The sequence below is a fragment of the Carya illinoinensis genome, chromosome 11, assembly GCF_018687715.1.
Source record: "Carya illinoinensis cultivar Pawnee chromosome 11, C.illinoinensisPawnee_v1, whole genome shotgun sequence".
Lineage (NCBI taxonomy): Eukaryota > Viridiplantae > Streptophyta > Magnoliopsida > Fagales > Juglandaceae > Carya > Carya illinoinensis.
Genome location: NC_056762.1, coordinates 45,447,762 through 45,467,915, shown reverse-complemented (window position 1 = coordinate 45,467,915; position 20,154 = coordinate 45,447,762). Strand labels below are relative to the sequence as shown.

Here is a 20,154-nt window from a genome sequence, read left to right as displayed (position 1 = left end):
AATTTGATTCCCAAATCCTTGCACCAGTCACGGTAGTGGTCTGAGTCAAACTACCTACTGTTGTTTGAGATTATGTAACGAGGGATGCCAAATTTGCATACTATGGTCTTCCACAAGAACCAGGTGATGTTGCTTGCTGTTATCATCGCCAGAGCTTTAGCTTCTACCCATTTGGTGAATAGTCAACCACCACGATTACAAACTTTACACCACCTTTGCCTGGGGATAAGGGGCCGACTTGGTCAACTCCCCACAATGCAAAGAGCTACGGTGACACGATCGATGTCAGCTCCTCCAAAGGCAATGAGGTATTTTTGAAAATTCTAGATTTTTGGACAAATTCTTCTACATCTTGAGGGTGTGTGGCCAATAGCATTCTACCTTCACTACCTTTCCCGCCAGTGCTTTCACACTTGATTGGTTCTTGCACACTCATTCATGTAACTTCGCCAAGATATATTGTGCTTCTTTGGGGTGAAATGCACCTCAACAACAGTGCAGAGTAACCCTGCCAATACAAAACTCCATCTATGAGGGTGAAGCGCGCCGCCTTGTTCTTAACCTTCCCTGCCTCCCACTTTTCGTCAAGCATCTTGTGGCATCCAGGTATATGATTATTGCTACGGCCCATTCTGGAGCTCCCGACCTTAGTTCTGAGATCTCAGCCCCTACTGTGGGGGCATCCATCATTCTAATCGTTGTTAGCTCTAGCAGAGGGGCATCTTCCTACCATGATGCAGCTCGTGCCAACCTGTCAACCTTTTGGGTCTCTGCCCTGGGCATTTGTTGAACCTGGAAGTATCAGGAGTGGCTGTGTCCTTTTTCCACCAGCATCAAATATTTCTTCAACTTCTCGTCCTTCATGGTGAATTTCACCACACTTGGTTGACAACCATTTGGGAGTTAGCCCTTAGTTCTACTTCATCCACACCCAATAACTAGGCGATTGCTAACTCAGTTAGTGGTGCTTCGTACTTTGCTTTGTTGTTGGTAGTTTTAAATGCTAGTCTGATAGCGTAGTTGTGCTCTTCTCCGGCATCTATAACGATATGCACCCCCACTCTTCCTCCAACTTAGTAGGATGAGCCATTGATAAAGACCTGCCAAGGCATCATGGAAGGTGCATCTTGGACCTCTTTTGGGAAGCTTGTGAACTCTGTGATGAAGTCCGCCAACACTTGCCCTTTATAGCATTCATGGGGATGTATTCGATGTCGAACTCGCTCAACTCTATTGTAACACCGGGGCCCAGCATGAAACTCAGTCAAAAATTTTTATTTGGATTAATATCTATGAAAAGCCCACTTGAAATTTAACGAGTAATTTTAGAACAGGCTATCAACCCAAAATTTATTTTTGGCATAGTATGGATTTTATTAGGCTTGATAATTAGGTTAAAATCTTTTAATGGAAGAGGGCTATCAGTTTTTCAAACCAGCTTCAATAAGACAATAAGGATGGTTTCTACAGTTTTTATCTATAGAAGAGTATGGTAGCAGTGAGAAAAAATAGTTGGAGATCTCTGAATTGCTGAATGAGTTCCAGATCATTTTTTAGGAACCAAAAGGCCTGCCCCCTTCTAGATCATGTGACCATCAAATAGTGTTGAAGAGCGCACAACTTATTTCAGTAAGGCCTTACAAGTATCCATTCTGTCAAAAAATTGTTCAAAATCTATTAAAATCAGGAATTATAAGGGCAAGTCAAAGCCCATTTTCTTTTCTTGTACTCTTGGTAAGAAATATTGATGAGAGTTGGAGAATATGTATAGATTATAGAGCCTTGAACCAAGAGACAATCAAAAATAAATTTTCAAATCCTATGATTAATGAACTCCTTGATGAGCTGTTTGGGACTCAAATTTTTTCAAAATTTGATTTGAGATCTGGATACCACCAGATCAGAGTAAAGGGGGAAGATATATCAAAAACTACATTTAGAACCCATGTGGGTCATTAGAAATTTTTAGTGATACATTTTGAGCTCACTAATGCACCTGCCACTTTCCAAAAGTTAATGAATAATGTATTCAAGCCTTATTTGAGGAAGTTTATGTGAGGGGGGTCAATCCCGGTGTTGGGCCGAGCTGAATAGGCCAAGCTCACGGGGCCCCGATAGGTCTAAGTTCAGCCCAATAGGGCGAAGGTGACTTGAGAGGATAGGATAGGCCGAGTCAAGCTGGCCCAAGAGGCCCAAAAGGAAGTGATTTAAGTACCACACACTAATCAGGAGTTGAGAGTCAAAATGCACACTACTGGTCGATAATCCTAGCCGCAAAGCCAGGGACAACCCTTGTCCATGAACCCCGGCGACTAGATAGGCCCAAAATGTGGGTGCACCTGACTAAGGCCACACCGCATTTAATGGAGGGCAGAGATGGGCATGCCACAACGTGCTTCCTAGACTATCAATGGCTGCCACAATCAATTGCACGACAGGAAGCTAGTAGGGGGATACGACCTGAGTACGGAGAGACACCCCCTCGATCGACTTGCCAGGGACTATCCCTATCAAGTATATATATACCCCCTTGTGAGGGGAAAAACTCTCTAGATACTTTCCACACTCAATCCATTATAATTCACAGACGAAGAATCGCATCTGACTTTAGCATTGGAGGTGTTTCTCACCACCCTGGAGCCTTCATTTCTCCGTAGTTACATGTGCAGGTTAGGCCCCACGGAGTTGCTTGGGCAGTGAAACACGACATCAATAGTTTATTTTGTTTTTTATTTTTATTTTTTTTTATGATATATTGGTGTACAATTACACTTTTCTAAACATTTGAAGCATCTAAGGATAGTTTTGGAAACTTCAATGTGTATCAAGTTGTTTGCAAATATGTCGAAATGCAAGTTTGGGGCTGCTGAGGTGGAGTATTTGAGGCATCTAAGCTCAGGGGTAGGTGTTAAAACTGATCTAGCTAAGATAGTATCAATGCTAGATAGGCCCATTCCAACTTCTTTGAAGTCCTTGAGAGGATTTCTAGGCCTTATTGGCTACTATAGGTAGTTTATAAAAGGATATGGCTTAATTGCAGCACCTCTCACAATCGTGTTAAAGAAGAATTCCTTTGAGTGGTCATAATCAGCAGAAGCAGCCTTTGTGGAGTTGAAAAAGGTTGTTACAAAGCCACTTTGTTTGAGACTACCTGATTTTTCAAAGCCTTTTATAGTGGAGTGTGATACTAGTGGAGTTGGGTTAGGGCGAGTCCTCATTTAAGAAGGACAACCCATTGCTAGTTTCAGTAAAGCAATTAAAGGGAGAAGTTTGTTGCTCTCAACCTATGAGAAAGAATTACTAGCTCTAGTTACTGTAGTACAAAGATGGCAACCTTATTTGTTAGGTTAGTCATAAAGTTAGGACTGACCGACAAGCTTTAAAGTTTCTATTGGAACATAAAGTGGGAACTAAATCCCAACAAAAATGGGTGGCAAAGCTGAAGGGGTATGGCTTCAACATTGAGTATAAACAAGGCAAAGAGAATAAAGTGAAAATGGGCTATCAAGATAGGGTGAAGAGCATATAGCAACATTGGCTTTGATTTCCTTCCCTACTTCTCTATGGATTTATGAATTAAGGAGTAGTTATTCATTGTCATAAGAAATTATGGATATTATCTTTAAGTTGCAAAATGGAGATATGTTTGTAGGTCTGTATACATTGAAACAAGGTTTATTGTTAAGAAAAAGCAAGCTAGTAATAGTTCCTGCTTCTCCTTTTAAGGAGAAGCTCTTGCATTATATACACAATAATCCTCAGCTAGACGTGTGGGGTACCACAAGACTCTGCATAGAAGCAAAATGGATTTCTTTTGGGGGAGAATGAGAGGGGATATCAAAAGGTTTGTGAAGGAATGTGATACTTGTCAAGCTGCTAAATATGAGGCCCTACATCCAGCAGGCTTGCTACAACCATTGCTTATTCCAAATCAATCTTGGATTGACATTTCAATGTACTTTATTGAAGGTTTGCTACAGTCACATGGTTCTTCAATCCATTTTTCTATTATTGATAGATTTACCAAATATTCACATTTCTTCACATTGGCACACCCATACACAACTATGAAAGTAGCCCAATTGTTTTTTAATGGAGTTTTTAGACTTCATGGAATGCCTAAAACAATAGTCTGAGATAGATATCCCATATTCACAAGTTCTTTCTGGAAAGAACTGTTTCAGCTACAAAATACTACATTGGCATTTAGTTCTGCTTACCACTCGCAGAATGATGGTCAAATTGAGGCTCTTAAAATGTGTATTGAAGGATATTTGAGGTGTTACATTGGGGTAAAATTGAAATATTGGAGCTTGTGGCTTTCCATGGTTGAATGGTGCTATAACAACACAATTCATTCATCTACTAGATTGACCCCATTTGAAGCTTTGTATGGTTATCTAGCTCTTAAGCTTTTGTCATATGTGCAAGGGACCACTACTAATGAAGCTGTTGACTAGCAGTTGAGGACAAGAGAAGAGATTCTAGCCTTGCTGAAGGAGAATCTATAGAAAGCACAACATATGATGAATTACTTTGCTGATCAAAAAAGAGTGGAAAGGCCTTTAACGTAGGGGATTGGGTATTTCTAAGGTTGTAGCCATATAGGTAGAAGTTAGTAGCTATTATGGATAAAACTAACGTTGTCGGTGCAGTTTTTGTCCAAAATCGATGCTGCACCAACAGATTTCTCACATGTTTAGCCAATTAAGGGGGAGTAAACTAGTAGCCTTGGTGTTGGCGTGATTCCGGTTGGTTCTTTGGTTTTCCGTTGGTGGAGTTATGAAGGGGGAGGGAAGGGGAGGGTCGTGGGGCTGCAGGTGAGAGAGGAGAGAGATTATGAAGAAAGAAGAAGAATTCGAAAAAAAGAAGAAGATAGAGGGGAGGGGGCAGGGTTATTAAACCCTAAGTTGAAACAATGGGTGTCGTTTCATATAATTTTTTTAATATAAAAGTTAGGTCTAAAATGATGTTGTTTCAATCGCTCGATGAAATGATATCATTTTATATACCTATAATATATATATATATATATTTGGCCAGCTGATGTCGATTTTCATGTTTTTCCGCTGTCGGCTGACCAATTCTCTGTTGATTTCGGCCGCTTCCAAACTCTGGCTATTGGTTCACGTCAGTTACGGCCAATGTGGTCGGTTTTTGTAGTAGTTATGCGCCATAATTTGAAGCTACCCCTCGTTATTATGGACAATTCCAAGTCACTGCTAAGGTTGGAAGTGTAGCATATAGATTCAATTTGCTAGATTTAGCAAGATACAACCTGTTTTTCATATATCTTGCTTGAAGAAGAAGTTGGGCTAAAATGTCACGCCCCTACCATCTTTATCTCTAGTTGACAAAGAAGGAAATGCTCAACTAGAGCTTGAGGCAATTTTGGGTAGGAGCCTGAAGAAACTTGGGAATCAAGCTGTCACAGAAGCATTGATCAAATGGAGTGGCGCCTTACCTGAAGATAGTACTTGGGAATCTCTATGAAAATTACGGGAGCTTGACCCTCACCTTGTGGGCAAGGTCTTGTAAAGAGGAGGGAAAAGTATTTATATTTTTAGTTAGCTTTGTGTGCAAGGCTTTTTGAAGTTGGAGAGAATGCTAAGGGTGAAGGTAGACGGCAAGTGAGAACAGAAGAAATAAAGGAATTCAGAAGAAATATGGTCGAGATGTGAAGTGTAGGACTTGAGTGGGTTAAACAATGCGTTAGATATAAATGAAATTGGGTGTTTTGCTTAGATCGGAAATGAGTTAGTTGGTAGTTTATAAAATGATGTGTCTCAGTATTTTAGTGATACAATGTTAGTATAAAAGGGCGCGAGAGTATAAGGAAAAATCATATGAGAACTTGTGTGAAATACTTTTGGAGTTTGGATTATCCTCTAAATGATCCAAGATTGTGATTCTTGATTCTTTATTCCATTCTTGTTCTTCTTGATTGTCTTTCTTTCTATCTTTCATTCCTTGTAATTTTTGAATTCCAGAAAATCCATAACAGAGAGCACTTGAAAAAAATAAGAAAAGCACCAAAGGGTAGACGTCGTTGAACTTGGAAATGTCAAACCTTAGATTCTTCTTCCAAGGTTTAAAGATTGAAAGGTGCGAAAGAGAATTGGGAGGCTTTTGCTTTGCTTGATAATTCACACGGCCAAAAGAATATAAATACCACTTGAAACTCCTCTACACCAAACTCCATTTGCGACTTGAAACAGATCTGCACTGAAACAAATACCGCCAAATGGAAGAGAGAATAAGTGGCTAGAGAGAAATCCACAATGATCCAGACTATCCCCTAGGGTTTTGCTACTGCAGCTAGAGAGAAATTCCCAACCTAAAGAGATCTTAATTTTATTTTTATTTTTTTTATAGTAATGACCATTGCCACATTAGCACGTGGCTACGACTGTGTATTTGTTCGTACAGATGGCCGGACTATTCTTTTAAGGAAAATGTTAAGTGACTACTAAATGTATCCATTAAATGCGTATACTAGTACAATTGTGTTTTGTAATCCTTTTTTAAATATCTTAAATTATTAAAAAAAATTAATTAACGATCACTTTTTTAATTATTAAAAAAATATGAGTAGACATATTTAATAGACATATATACTATCATTTTTTATTTTTTTAAAAAATGAAAATAATGAAATTTTAATTTTAATGTAAAAATATACCCAATGGAAAGGCCCAATCAAGAAATATACCCAATGGAAAGGCCCAATCAAGATTAGGCTGCACGCTTGTATTTGACTCGATTTGGACAGTGGATTAAATTGATATAAAAGTTTATAATTTATTTTAAAATTTTAAAAAATTAAATTAGAATTTTAAAAATTAAAATTATTTATTATATTTTATATTAAGAATTCAAAAATTATAATAATTAAATAAAATAAATTGAATTGAGTTAGATTAGCTTTGTAACCAAACGCTCCTTTAAAATAGCCCAATGGAAAGGGACAACGATAAACAGCCGCTGAAGCGGAACGCAGGTTGCCGAAATAAAAAAAGCCCCAACCCTAAAGCCGGAACTCTTTCAGGACGTGGTTTTCCTGCTCTTCTGCGATCGGAGAGTGGAATGGCGTCTTCGTCGAGCAGCGGACTAACATTCAAATTGCATCCGCTGGTGATTGTGAATATATCTGATCACTACACCAGGGTTAAGTCTCAGATGCACCCGCCCATAGGGCCCCACGCAAACGACAACAGCAATGGCACTGACGGAGCCACGTCGCTTCCGCCTCCTGTACCGAGGGTCTATGGCTGCGTAATAGGGATTCAGAGAGGACGCACGGTCGAGATATTCAACAGCTTCGAGCTCCTCTACGATCCCTCCACACATTCCCTTGACCGCTCCTTCCTCGAGAAGAAGCAAGACCTCTGTTGAGTGTACTTTCTTCCTCCTTTGTTTTTGGTGGCCTCTCTCTCTCTCTCCCCCCCCCCCCCCCTTCGCTCTCTCTCTGGATATAATATATTTATCCATTCTTTTGGTTATTTTCGTTAGATCTGATTAGGGATTTTCTGAACCTTTATTGATCCTGCGCTACATTTGTTCTCTTCTCTCATATGATGTTCCAGATAAAAAGGTTTTCCCCAACTTCTATATACTCGGATGGTATTCTACTGGCAGCGATGCCCAGGAATCTGACATGCATATTCATAAAGCCGTGAGTTCTGATATCTTCGGAGAGGCTTTATGTTTCCCGTATTATGCATACGATCAAATATCGGGTGCCCCTTGTTTGTTTTTTGGCTCTAAATGTTGTTTTGAGAATGGAATGTGCTATTGCACTTCTACTATGCCATTTTTTATTCTTCCTGTCTCTATGTTTTTGGCAATTGAGCTTCAAGTTTCCCATGGCTTTAAATTTCACTGAATCGAGCTTAAACTATGTTCATTTTTAAATAGAGGCTTCCATGTGTATGATAGGAGCCTCTTGGAAAACATAGTATTTTTGGTAATAGATAGAAAACATTTAAAGGAAGATAGAGATCCTAACTTTAACTAGGTGTTATCCATGTATATATCCTGTGGGCTTTGCTTATTTACTTCTATTTTTATAAGTAAAATAACATTTTATTGATAGAAGTAAATCGACATAACCCAAGTACATAGGAGGTATACAAACAGCATGCACCTAGTTACAAAATAAGGAGCTAGAAAGTGATACAAGAAAGCATTTGAGCAAGCTCCATTAAGAACACAAGAGGGGGCCCAAAGAAATAAAGTATGGAAGAAGAAACTTCTAAACTCATCTGGAAAATGCTGCTTATCTTCAAAGTTTCGGCCATTCCTTTCAATCCATAGACACCACATGATACATAGAGGAATTACACTCCATATATCCGCAATATGTGAATTGGCCTTGCATCTTTTGCCAACATGCAAACTAATCAACCACCCTCTTGGGCATTACCCATGCCCATTCTATTAAAGAATCCCCACCCATAACATCCTTGCCATCTCACAGTGAAGTAAAAGATGATTCACCAACTTGCCACTTTTCTTACACATATAACACCAATCCATTACGATGAGAACTCTCTTTCTAAAATTTTCCAAAGTCAAAATTTTCCAAAGAGATGCTGTCCAGCCAAAGAAAGCAATCTTAAGTGGCACATTACTTTTCCAAATACACTTCCATAGGAACAAAATATAATTTTGACTTGACAAAACCTTTTACAATGTTTGCACAGTAAGTTTCCTACTCCTTGTCTACATCCAAAGCATCCATTCCACCACATTATTACCAAAATTCAAAGTATTCAATAAACTGTAAAAATGAGGATATTTTTGTAACAACTAAACAATTGTATTAATGAGAATAGGCATAACCCAAGTATATAGTGGGTATACAAGATGTAACACCTAGTTAAGAGGAGGAAATGGAAACAAGAAAGTCATGAAAGTCTATACCATTGAAATCTACAGCTTTAGCCCATAGGAGTAAAGTTTTAACAAAGAGTAATCTAATTTTCTTTTATGAGCGCTCCTTATCTTCAAAAGTCTGATAATTTCTTTCCTTTCATAGGCACCATAGAATACAAATAGGAACCATCTTCCACACAACTGTGAATTGTGGAAAACTGCCCAAGTTCTTATAACTGGCCAGAACCTTGACTACAGTAGCAGGCATAACTTAGGCGAGCTCTAACCTTCTGAAGACATCATCCTATAACACTTCTAGCAACCTCACAATTCAATGGAAGATGATCCACAATCTCACCACTTTCTGCACATACAGCATCAGTCCACTATAATCACCCCACATTTCTGTAAATTTTCAATCATCAAAATTTTACACAAAGAAGCTGTCCAAGCAAAGACATTCCATTGTGGGGAACCACTAGAACAACCCAACAACTCAAACACTAAAGCCTCTTGATTAAGAGCCAGCTGAAAGAGAGGGAAACATGCTCTTTAGAGCTGAATCACCACGTCAAAAGTCATGCCAAAAATTGACCCTTGGATCCATCATCAACTGGTTTTTTTATAAGTAAAAATATTATATATATTAATATCAATAGGAGTAAACAAGTACATTGGGCGTATACAAGAAACACCTAGCCCATACTAGAGAGCCCCTAATGACTAGAGAGAGCCATCACCGGCTGTGAAACTAATAAAACAAGCAAAAGGCTTCCATCTATTTCTATTAATCTTCTACAAACCAATACCATTTGCACTTCTCCCTTCATTAGAACCCCAACCCCCTTGCAAACTCCCATACTTCAACTCAATAATAATCTTCCATAAAGACTCCCATTCTTGATGGTATCTCCGTAACCATTTCCTAAGAAGTGCCTTATTAAAAATCCTCATATTTCGAATTCTCAACCCTTCACTAGAAATTGGTGTACGTACTTTATTTCACTTGTCCAGGTTGAACTTAGGGTCCGTTTGGCAACACAACCATTCTCGATATTCTTGGATTTTTTTTTTTCTAAATATCACTCAAACACAAAACACTTTTAATTTCAAATGTTCAACTTTTTCATCCAATCATTATCTAATCATTACAACTTTTTCAGACTCCAAAAAAAAAAAACACAAAAACAATAATGCTTTTTCAAATTTCAATACAAAAACAATATTAAAAAATTATATTCAAACAATTTTTTTAATTTTATAATATTTTTACTTAACTTTTTCTCTCTCATTTCTCAAAACCCAATAAAACATTTAAACTCAAACCATTTCACTACTATTCACAGATATATTGAGATATTCTAAGGCTGCGTTTGAATGTTAAACTGAGATGAGTTGAGTTATTTATGAATAGTAGTGAGTTGAGATAGTGGAGTGAGTTTTGTGGAGTTTACTTAAGATGTATTTGAATGTTAAGATGAGTTTAGATTTGTTTATGGGAAGGTGAAAAAAGTTATAGGTCCCGCGGGTAAAGAGGTGTTGAGTTGAAAAAAGTTATGGGTCTCACATGTAAAAATGTTTTGAATTGAGATGAGTTCAGTGATTTGAGAGTTATGTGTTTGAATGTTAGAATCAGCTTAAAATTAGACTGAACTGAGTTGGTCTCAATGCAATCCAACAACCAAATGGGCCCTAAGCATCCAAACCGGCCCTTAGTCTCCTCTCAAATTTCTCCCCACAAAAAAGCTTGGAAAACTGCTAAATTTGATTAGCCACACTTGCTGGTAACGGAAAAAGAGATAAAAATAAAAAATAAAAAAATAAGTGGGAAGATTAAAAAGTGTAATCTTAATGAGAGAGTCTCTCATATTCATCAAAAAAAAAAAATGAGGGAGTCTCTTCCCCCTTTTGACAAGTACAACCTTGTCCTTCTAGCCAATTTTTTCTCAATTTTCTCCAAGAACCCATCCCAAATAGCCTTAGCCTTGAAAGAGGCCCCAAGTGGAAGACCCAATTATTTCATTGGAAATGAAGCTACCTTGTAACCCAAAAATGCTTGCCAACCTTCTAATGTCCCTTACATCTTCCACCAGCACCATCTCGGACTTCCTAAGGTTCACCTTAATACCAAAAGCAACTTCAAAACAAATCAAAAGAGCCTTCATCGCCTAAATGTGATCTAGATCTGTATCACAAAAAAATAAAGTGTCATCTACAAAAAGATGCGAAACATTAATAAAACCATTGTTAGTTCTTCCCATTGAAAAGCCAAATAGAAATCCAGCACCAACCGCAGCCTCCAACATTCGACTAAGCGCATCCATAACAATCACAAAGAGAAAAGGGGATTCTAGGTCCCCTTGTCTCAAACCACGTGTGCTGTTAAAAAACCAGCAGGGTTACCATTAACCAAAATAGAACCGAACCGTAGTTACACAATGTTTAATCCACATACACTATCTCCTCCCAAATCCACATCTCTCAAGTAAGTAAAAAGGGAAATCTCAATTCACAAGATCATAAGCCTTTTCCATATCCAACTTACATAAAATACTTGACAGCCCACACTCCCATTCTCAATATACTCTCCAAAATTCATTTGCAATAAGAACCGTATTAAGAATTCGTCGCCCCTTAACAAAAATCTCTATAATGTACTCAAATGTTTAGTGAGTACCTTACTCCCCATTTACAAGGCTAATATGATGAAAATCCTTGACATCCGTCACCCCTACCCTTTTTGGAACGAGTGCCAAGAATGTTGTATTAAGGCATTTCTTAAACTTTTTATAAGCAAATAATTAATGAAAAACACTCATAATGTCTCCCTTCACAATATCCCAACACTCGTAAAAAAATGCCATAAAGAAACCATCCGGCCCAGGGGCTTTGTCTTTAGCAATCCCTCTAACCACGTGGTGCACCTCACCCTCCTCAAATGGTCTCTCCAACCAATTTGCACTTGAAATATTGATAGTCTCAAAAGCTAGCCCATCAAGTTTTGGCCTTTGCAAATGCTATTCCGAGAGAAGTGTTTTATAATAGGAAAATACTTTAGCTATAAAAGGATTATACAAAGTAATATCACAAATTGACGTGATTTGATGTGACTTGTTAGATTATGAAATTACTTTTATTGTAAAGTATATCTAACGAGGCAGATGAAACTACATTAATTTGTAAGATTACTTTTGTCTAATCCATTTGTAGCTCTAACACTCGTCTTCATAATAATGAACCACATGGTTCTTGATATCAGAATAATCATCCATAACACAACCATCAGAATGGAGCATTTCAATAACATTGTTTGTACGATGAGAATTGGCTACCCGATAGAAAAACTTTGTGCATCAATCTCCTTCTTTCAACCAAAGAGCTCGAAATTTCTGCCTCTTCGAAATCTCCTCCATCAAAATCAGATTTTCAAGTTCAGCTATCACTAAACTTTTCCTACTCAACTCCTCTGATAAAACCCCAATCTCGGCCCTCTCATCCAACCTATGCAACTTCTCAAAGAGGAACTTTCTTTGACTATCAACATTCCCCAAAACTTCCACATTCCACTCCTTCAAATCATTTTTTAAAGCTTTAAGCTTATTTGCCAATATAAAGCTCGGGGTACCAATAAATTGGTAAGAAGGCCACCATTGTCTCACCATATCCACAAAACTTCAGCTTTCAACCACATATTTTCAAACTTGAAATACCTACGACCTCATGAATACCCCCACAATACAATAAGATAGGAAAATGATCCGAACATACCCAAAACATTCTTTTTTGGTAGCAGTTCGAAAAATGAGCCTCCCAAGAAGGGGAAACAAGAAATCTATCCAACCTCGACCCAACTTGATGGTTAGACCAAGTGAAAGCACCCCCCACCAGATTCAAGTCCAATAACTTCAGATCAAAAATAAAATTAGAAAATTCTACCATAGTCAAACATAATCGAGACTCCCTTGACCTCTCACTCGGAAACCGAGTAACATTAAATCCCTGCCAATACACCATGGCACATCCCACCAGCTATAAACTCTGCAATCTCATCCCACATAAGCCTTCTACTACTATCCAAATTAGGCCCATAAATGCCTGCAAAAACCCATTCAAACCCATCTTCCACATTCTTAAAAACACAAGCCACTTAATATTCGCCAATACACCCATCTAAAAGCTCCATAATCCTCTTGTCCACATCACTATTGTACAACCAGAGGCCCCCTTAGAAGCAAGGAATACCTATCCCACGTAAGGGTATCCCCATAAACTTATGATGATTCTCCTATCAACTAACTATCACTTTGTTTCCTGTAAGCAAATAATATCAACCTTCCATTGTCAAAGTAAGTTTTTAACACGAAGGCACTTGTTACGGTTATTTAGCCCCCTAACATTCTACGAAAGAATTTTAGGCTTAATAAAGTAAGACTTGAAGCCCGTCCCTTACTCCTTCCTCGACTTACACTCCTCTCTTTTGCATAATAATTTATTGTACAAGTCTCTTCAATTCTTTCTTTTTTCGATGTTGATTTTGAAGACGAATGGTGGCCCACTTCAATGGCAATAAGGAAGGCCCTAAATTGGTCTTCAAATCCCTTACATGAAATCCCCAAGCACTCTTGAACTTTCTGAAGAACCCATTTCGAAGAGCACCCAGTAGAGTACATAACGACATAGGATCATCACCCACCTTCTCTCTTTCGATATGAATACAAATCAGATTCTCCATATTCATATAAGCAACTACATCTCAACAAGTCTCTAGTCATCCCTTGAAAGCTTCAAATCATCCTCCACCATCGAACTAAAATGATGATCCTCCTCACGTACTACGATACTGCACCCAGAATGCACTCTGAGCTTACCATTAGATTCTCGAGATTAGAGCGAGGAGAGGAGAAATCAACATTGTCATATTCTATCTCAGGTAATGCCTCCGACTTGAAAATACTGGCAAAACCATCGGTGAAACCTCGGGAGAATCCATCGATGAATCTTCTGACAACTGGATACTTATCCCACGGACGGAAACAACTGACGAACTGTTCTATGTCAACCCCGGTGCCAGAGGAGCTTTTGTCGATGCTTGGCTAAGGTTGTTCAAGGTTGAACCTGAAATAGGCCCAAAAGTGTTCTTAACCAGCAACACCAACACAGGCCAGGTTGTTTTCTGAATATCCGGTCCAATTTTTTTGTTTTCCCTTGTTCAAATCTCTAGGTTTAGGCCCTTTATTACAACCCATTGGAGACTTCACATTAGACCCACAATAAATATGACTCTTCCACTGCATGCCGGCCCCTTTAGTAAAACTCAAGCTCACTGCCTCGAGATCATCTTCCTGCTTCTCTATCATAGACTTACGGCCCAAAAGCTCCCCCAGGCCCATCTTCTTATCAATCCTCAACATAAGATTGTTGATCTTCTCTTTAATTTAGATCAGTTCCAGCTTCAACTCCAACTCCAACAGTGACTCTTTCTCTACTCGACTTGACAAGCCTCCCTCGGAAACATCAACAGCACCCGTTGAAACAAGAGTTTTATTGTGAAAGGCAATAGTCTTTACTGCTCTGCCACCTACCTCCGCCACCACCATGCCCCAAGAGCCCTAAGATCCTCTATTTTGATCCATTGGGAGCTAGATGGTCAGAAAGGCATGGGTTTCAACAATACCGCCATGTAAGACCCTTCACCACCCAATCTATCCCCTAACAACGTCAACTTAGAGCTGGTTTGGTTATATAAAAGCAAACTATCTCATCTTATCTCACCTCATATAATTATTACAACTTTTCTAAATTTCCACACAAAATAGAATAAACAATTCAACATTTTCAAATCTCTAAACAAAACTAATATTAAAAAATTATATTATAATAATATTTTATTCAACTTTCAACAAAACATCTTATCTCATCTTATCTGAACTGTGTAATCAAATGAGGCCTTAGAAGGAACTTGACCCCCACTGCAAGCCTAAACTTTAACTCCATAATCAAAGCTTCCTCTGTCATTGGTGATAGAAACAGAGGAGTTCGCGTGACCCAAAACCTTGAGCTTTTCGGTAAAACATCTCCGTCCCTTCCCGTCCTTACCCTCAAGGATGATAATGAAGCCTTTCTTGCCACCATAACAATACTCTATAATAACCAAACAGTGCTCATAGTATTTTACACATTGATGTGCTAGAAAAGCTCGGTTCCCTTTACACGACTTGTAGAAATGACTATCTCCTAATTCAACAAAAGCAACAACCAGCCATCTCGCCATCGCCTTGCCAATGATAACAATTTTTCTAACTTTCCTGCTTCTCTCAGTAATATTCAACAACCCTTCCTTCACGACTGAAAACGTGAAAATATTCGAGTCCACCAAAACACTTTTCTCAAACGCCATCCCAGCAAGACAGAAAAAAGCCCAAACTGAAAAGGAAACCCAAAAAACAGAAGAGAAAGAAGATTAAAAAGTAATGAGAAAAATAACACAGGAGGAGAAAATAGATTAGAAAAGCAATTGATGGGGACAGGAAGTTATGATTTTGCTTGAAGTATTACAATCTTATTGATCAGAGCATTAATTGGATTCTGTGCAATGTAAGTTTCTTTCAGTTAATTTCATTGCAATATTTTATATCTTTTTATTTTTATTGGTGAACAAAAAATTTATTGATGAATGATGAATAGGCCTTGCTCAAGTACACTAGATTTTTGCATCTTTATATTTCGATTACTTAGTGTTGCCATCTGGGTTAAATGCAGCTCATTAATGTGCATACGATTCAGATTTTGTTATAGACCAAGCTTCAAGAAATGCAATTTCATTATCCTCCAATATGTTAGTTTTTTTTTTGGGTTGGGGGGGGGGGGGGGGGGGGGGGGTTAGGTTTATATATTTCCTTCTTGTTCATTGAAAAGTTTGTTATGGTATGTGTGCAGATACTTTGTGCAGTCAAGTTATTTTTTCTGTGTAAACTGCAACACATGCACTTTTTTATTAGTTAATCGCAATGAACATTCTTTTGTAACAGTTGATGGATATAAACGAAAGTCCTGTTTATGTTCTTCTCAATCCTTCAATTAATCATGCTCAAAAGGATCTCCCAGTCACTATTTATGAAAGTGGTATGTAACCTGCATCATTACCCATTATTGCTTGTGAAAAATTCCTGCGAGCAATGCTGTGAATATGCAAATATAAACAATAGAATTATACTTCAATTCTCAACATCTCTCTTATCATCTTTTTCTCTTCCCACCCCTTCATTTCTCATCATTTCTTATCTATATAAATTTGCAAACATAGAATTAGTTTGATTCTGAACAATCAAATTATCTGCTGGAGACCTGGGTCAGAAATTATTCCGCTGCTGAATAATGTGTTTCTGCTTTCTTGATCGTGTAGGTTCCCTACAATCATTTTTTTCATTAAAATCTCATGATTTATTCATGTTTTTTTGTATTTCTGAGTAAGATGACTTGTTAGGTTTTCACTTCTAATTATACTGAGGCGATAACCTTTCTATTCTTTTGGGTCTTGATGTTTGAAACTCAGAGCTGCATGTCATAGATGGGATTCCACAGCTTATTTTTGTTCGTTCAAACTACACTATTGAGGTTTGGCTGCTAATTCTATCTACATGGTTTGATCTAAATACCACCAATAGGGTTACCGATTCACTTTATTTTTTTTTTGGTGGGGGGTTGGTGGTGTTGCGGTGGTGCTTTATAGACAGTCGAAGCAGAACGTATTTCAGTTGATCATGTTGCACATCTGAAACCATCTGATGGAGGTTCAGCAGCTACTCAATGTGAGTGCCCCACCTCATTATTTTCCCAAAACACGTTTATGATAAACCTTGTTTGAGGAGAATATAGGCCGTTGAAATTAGTTATATAATTTCTGTCTCAAAATAGTTAAGGTGCTTTCCTTTTTGGCTATCCCAAAATATACAAAAGTTCCCAAGAATAAAAGCATTTATCCATTTTTACCCTGAAATTTGAACCCACCTTTTTCTTAACTTGCCTTTCTTGGTCCACCTAAGGGCATTTTAGAAAGATTGATATGTTTATTGTTTCATTAAAATGTGTGCTATTTGCAAGCTTCCATCTATTCTGAGAAGGCAAAAAGAATCTTCTTTTGTGATACCTATCATTGCATGCGGGTTTGTTTGCAGTGGCTGCTCACCTCACAGGCATACATAGTGCCATCAAAATGCTGAATAGCAGAATCAGGGTTCTTCATTACTATCTTCTAGCAATGCAAAAAGGTATATCCATCTCTATTTTATTTAAAACTGGAATACTTTGAGATTTAAATATCAAACAGGAATTAAGCTTCTTAAAGCTAAGGAAGATTAAACAAAGGCCACAAATATTATTATATCAGATCGCTAGAGGGAAAAATATCCCCATGTAACTCACATTTTAGCTATGAAGGCAAACTTTAGTGTTTACTTCTTTTGGGGATCTTCTTTACTCTGTTTTTTCCTCTCAATGTATTTCTGTCACTCCTGAGTTCATATAGGCACTAGTAGACATTAACAAAATTAATCTCTTGCTTGGACTTTTACGGTTAAAGACCCAGGTTGGTTATTAATTACACTCGGTACTGCTAAATACAGGTGATATCCTGTGTGAGAATTCACTGCTAAGACAAGTATCAAGTCTTCTAAGAAGATTGCCAGCTATTGAATCAGAGAAATTTCAAGATGACTTCTTGATGGTAGGTGCTAAATACACTTTTTTGGGATGTCAATGAAGATAAGCACTGGGGATATCTGTGTTGGGATAGAAGGCATGCTTACAGTATAAACCAAAATCTGTCTATATAAAGGAGTGTATTTATGCATGCTGACAAATTTTTCTCCGATTGATAGCTCCAAATTTGTAACTAGTTGTTCTCTTACTCCTTGTGTACTTGAGCATCACCTATTCACTTAATTCAATAAAATTTTATTTTACTTATAAAAATTCTCTCATTGTGGTGATAGAAGCAGCAGGTCCTCCTGATAAGTCACTTGTAGCCGTAATATTATGGGCAAAATATCTAATCCTAAAGGCACCTTTAATATGTGCCTAATAATTGGATATTGCCATGTACCTGGGTAGCACCTCTTTTTGAGTTCCACTAAAATTTTAGTTGTAAAAAAAGGATATAGCCATAAACAATGCCTTCTTTTTCATATTTCTTGTTCCTTAATATTTTTGCTTTTTACTTGAAAAAACATTTGTTCTATGAGGATCCATGTGATAATAAATAATTAGCACATACATTAATGATTAAGTTACTCTTCATCCTATTATTGATTTTGTCCTCACTTTTCTTTCGGTGGGTCACCCACTTTTGACAGGAATACAATGACACACTATTGATCACTTACCTGGCCATGTTCACCAACTGCTCAAGGTATGTAGGTATTCTTATACTGCACTTTTTTCTTTTTTGTGTGCTTTAAATGAGTATTGGTGCGTTGTGCACAATTATTTATTTGGTGTGATGAAAGAAAACGAAAACTTGAACTCTGGCAGACTAGTGGGTTGACTTTTTTTTAGAAGAGGACTTTGTCTGGGCTCCAAACGAACCAAGCATATGCCGTAGTAATAGAACATAACTCCTAGTTTTGCATGGATTGGACTCAAAACCTTTCGGATATGTAATGGGTGGTTTTGAAATTTTATGTAGTTTTTATCTTGCTTCTTTAAGATACAATGAAGTTGGATACGGATCCCAAAAAAAAAAGGAAGATTGAAGTTGGATGATTTCAGCCGAGAACTTATGATAGGACTTTCCAGACTGAAAGGCAGTACCTTTATAATTACAAGTGTCTGTTAGAAAGGACTTGAGATTTATTAAAAACCATGGGCTGCTTGGTCAATGACTAAATTATAGAACAAATCGGATTTTTGCTAGATGTGTGGAGTTTCAATCTCCCCTGCATGATACCTGTATAGTGTATACTTAATATGGTAGTGCAAACTAGGGCCAGGTGTATGTAGTTAGGAGAAGTAGTTGGATTTGGTAGGCATTTATTTTATTTATTTTTCATTGATATCATAGTTTTTTTCCATTTATGTTTTACTGTGGCTTTTCATTTTTCCAACAGCACAATGAATGAACTAGTCGACAAATTCAACACTGCATACGACAGGCATAGTCGAAGGGGTGGACGGACTGCTTTTATGTGAAAGGAAGCTGTTTGCATCTGGCAGTCTTACTGGCTTCTGTTTCTTTTGTGCATAGCACATAGAAGCTTACGAATCATATTGGTAGGAGCCAAGGATCCAGACAAATCAGGAAAATATTGAAAGCTATATGGTTTTCTTCGTTTTTATTTTTCTTTAAAAAAAAAAAAAAAAAGGCTCTGCGCACTATATTGAGTTATTATGGGAGGTGGAGTACCAAATGACTTTGGGAGTGGAAGATGGGGTTTCAGTATGGTCCTTTGTGAATTGCTGCTTTCGTGTTTATCTTGCCTGTGAGCATATTCACAGGTCACATCCTACAATATTATATCATGTAAGATGATGATGAAAACAATCGTAACAGCTTTAAAAGTACTTAGGCTATATGTTTGCCAAACAATAACTAACTTTTCACACAAATACACAATAAAAATCCCAACTTCTAATCAGAATGAAAACATCGTTGAGCTATTTTTATTTTTCTCAAAAACGTGTTTCCCAAACACCACGCGAGCTTACCTTGTAAAATTTCGCATCATTTTATACAATCTTAACTCCTATATATTCACTTAAGAGGTTATCAGCCATAAAGGTTCTAATAGTGAGTAATACGTTTTACAAAGTCTGGCATGCAACACGTTACTTATTGTGATCAATTGTATTTATAAAAAGGTTCGAATTACTTGGTATTAAATAAAAAGTCATGCAAATAAATTTATTCTCTAACAATAACCGAAATTCCTCACTTTGAAAATTTTACCAAATGAGCAATGTTAAAGTTACTTCTGTATATTCTGTGTGCACTCTATTGATATGATTGGTTGTATTAATTTTTTTAACATTAAACAAATTACATTAGTGAAGTATGCAAAAGTAGGATTGTTCATACGGGTCGGATAAAATTCGGCCCGGCCCGGAACCCGGATAACCGGGTGTCCGGTTATGGGTTTCGGCCCGGATTTGACCCGGGCCGAAATCCGTATTATTAAAACCGGCCCAATCCGGGCCGGTTATGGGTATTATACCCCGGGTACCGGATTTAAACCCCGGTACCCGGTTTATATATATATAAAAAAAACTTTGTGATTCTCACTT

General features: G+C 37.6%; 1 protein-coding gene across 1 annotated transcript; it reads left to right on the top strand.

Moving 5' to 3' along the window:
* The first annotated feature begins 6,960 nt into the window (after positions 1 to 6,960).
* On the top strand, positions 6,961 to 19,443 carry LOC122281445 (COP9 signalosome complex subunit 6a). Its single transcript, XM_043092924.1, has 9 exons — positions 6,961 to 7,390; positions 7,587 to 7,675; positions 15,906 to 15,999; positions 16,430 to 16,491; positions 16,607 to 16,685; positions 17,052 to 17,144; positions 17,499 to 17,599; positions 18,228 to 18,283; positions 18,981 to 19,443. The coding sequence occupies exons 1-9, from the start codon at positions 7,087 to 7,089 to the stop codon at positions 19,060 to 19,062; spliced, it is 960 nt and encodes a 319-aa protein (XP_042948858.1). The 5' UTR covers positions 6,961 to 7,086; the 3' UTR covers positions 19,063 to 19,443.
* The last annotated feature ends 711 nt before the right edge of the window (positions 19,444 to 20,154 follow it).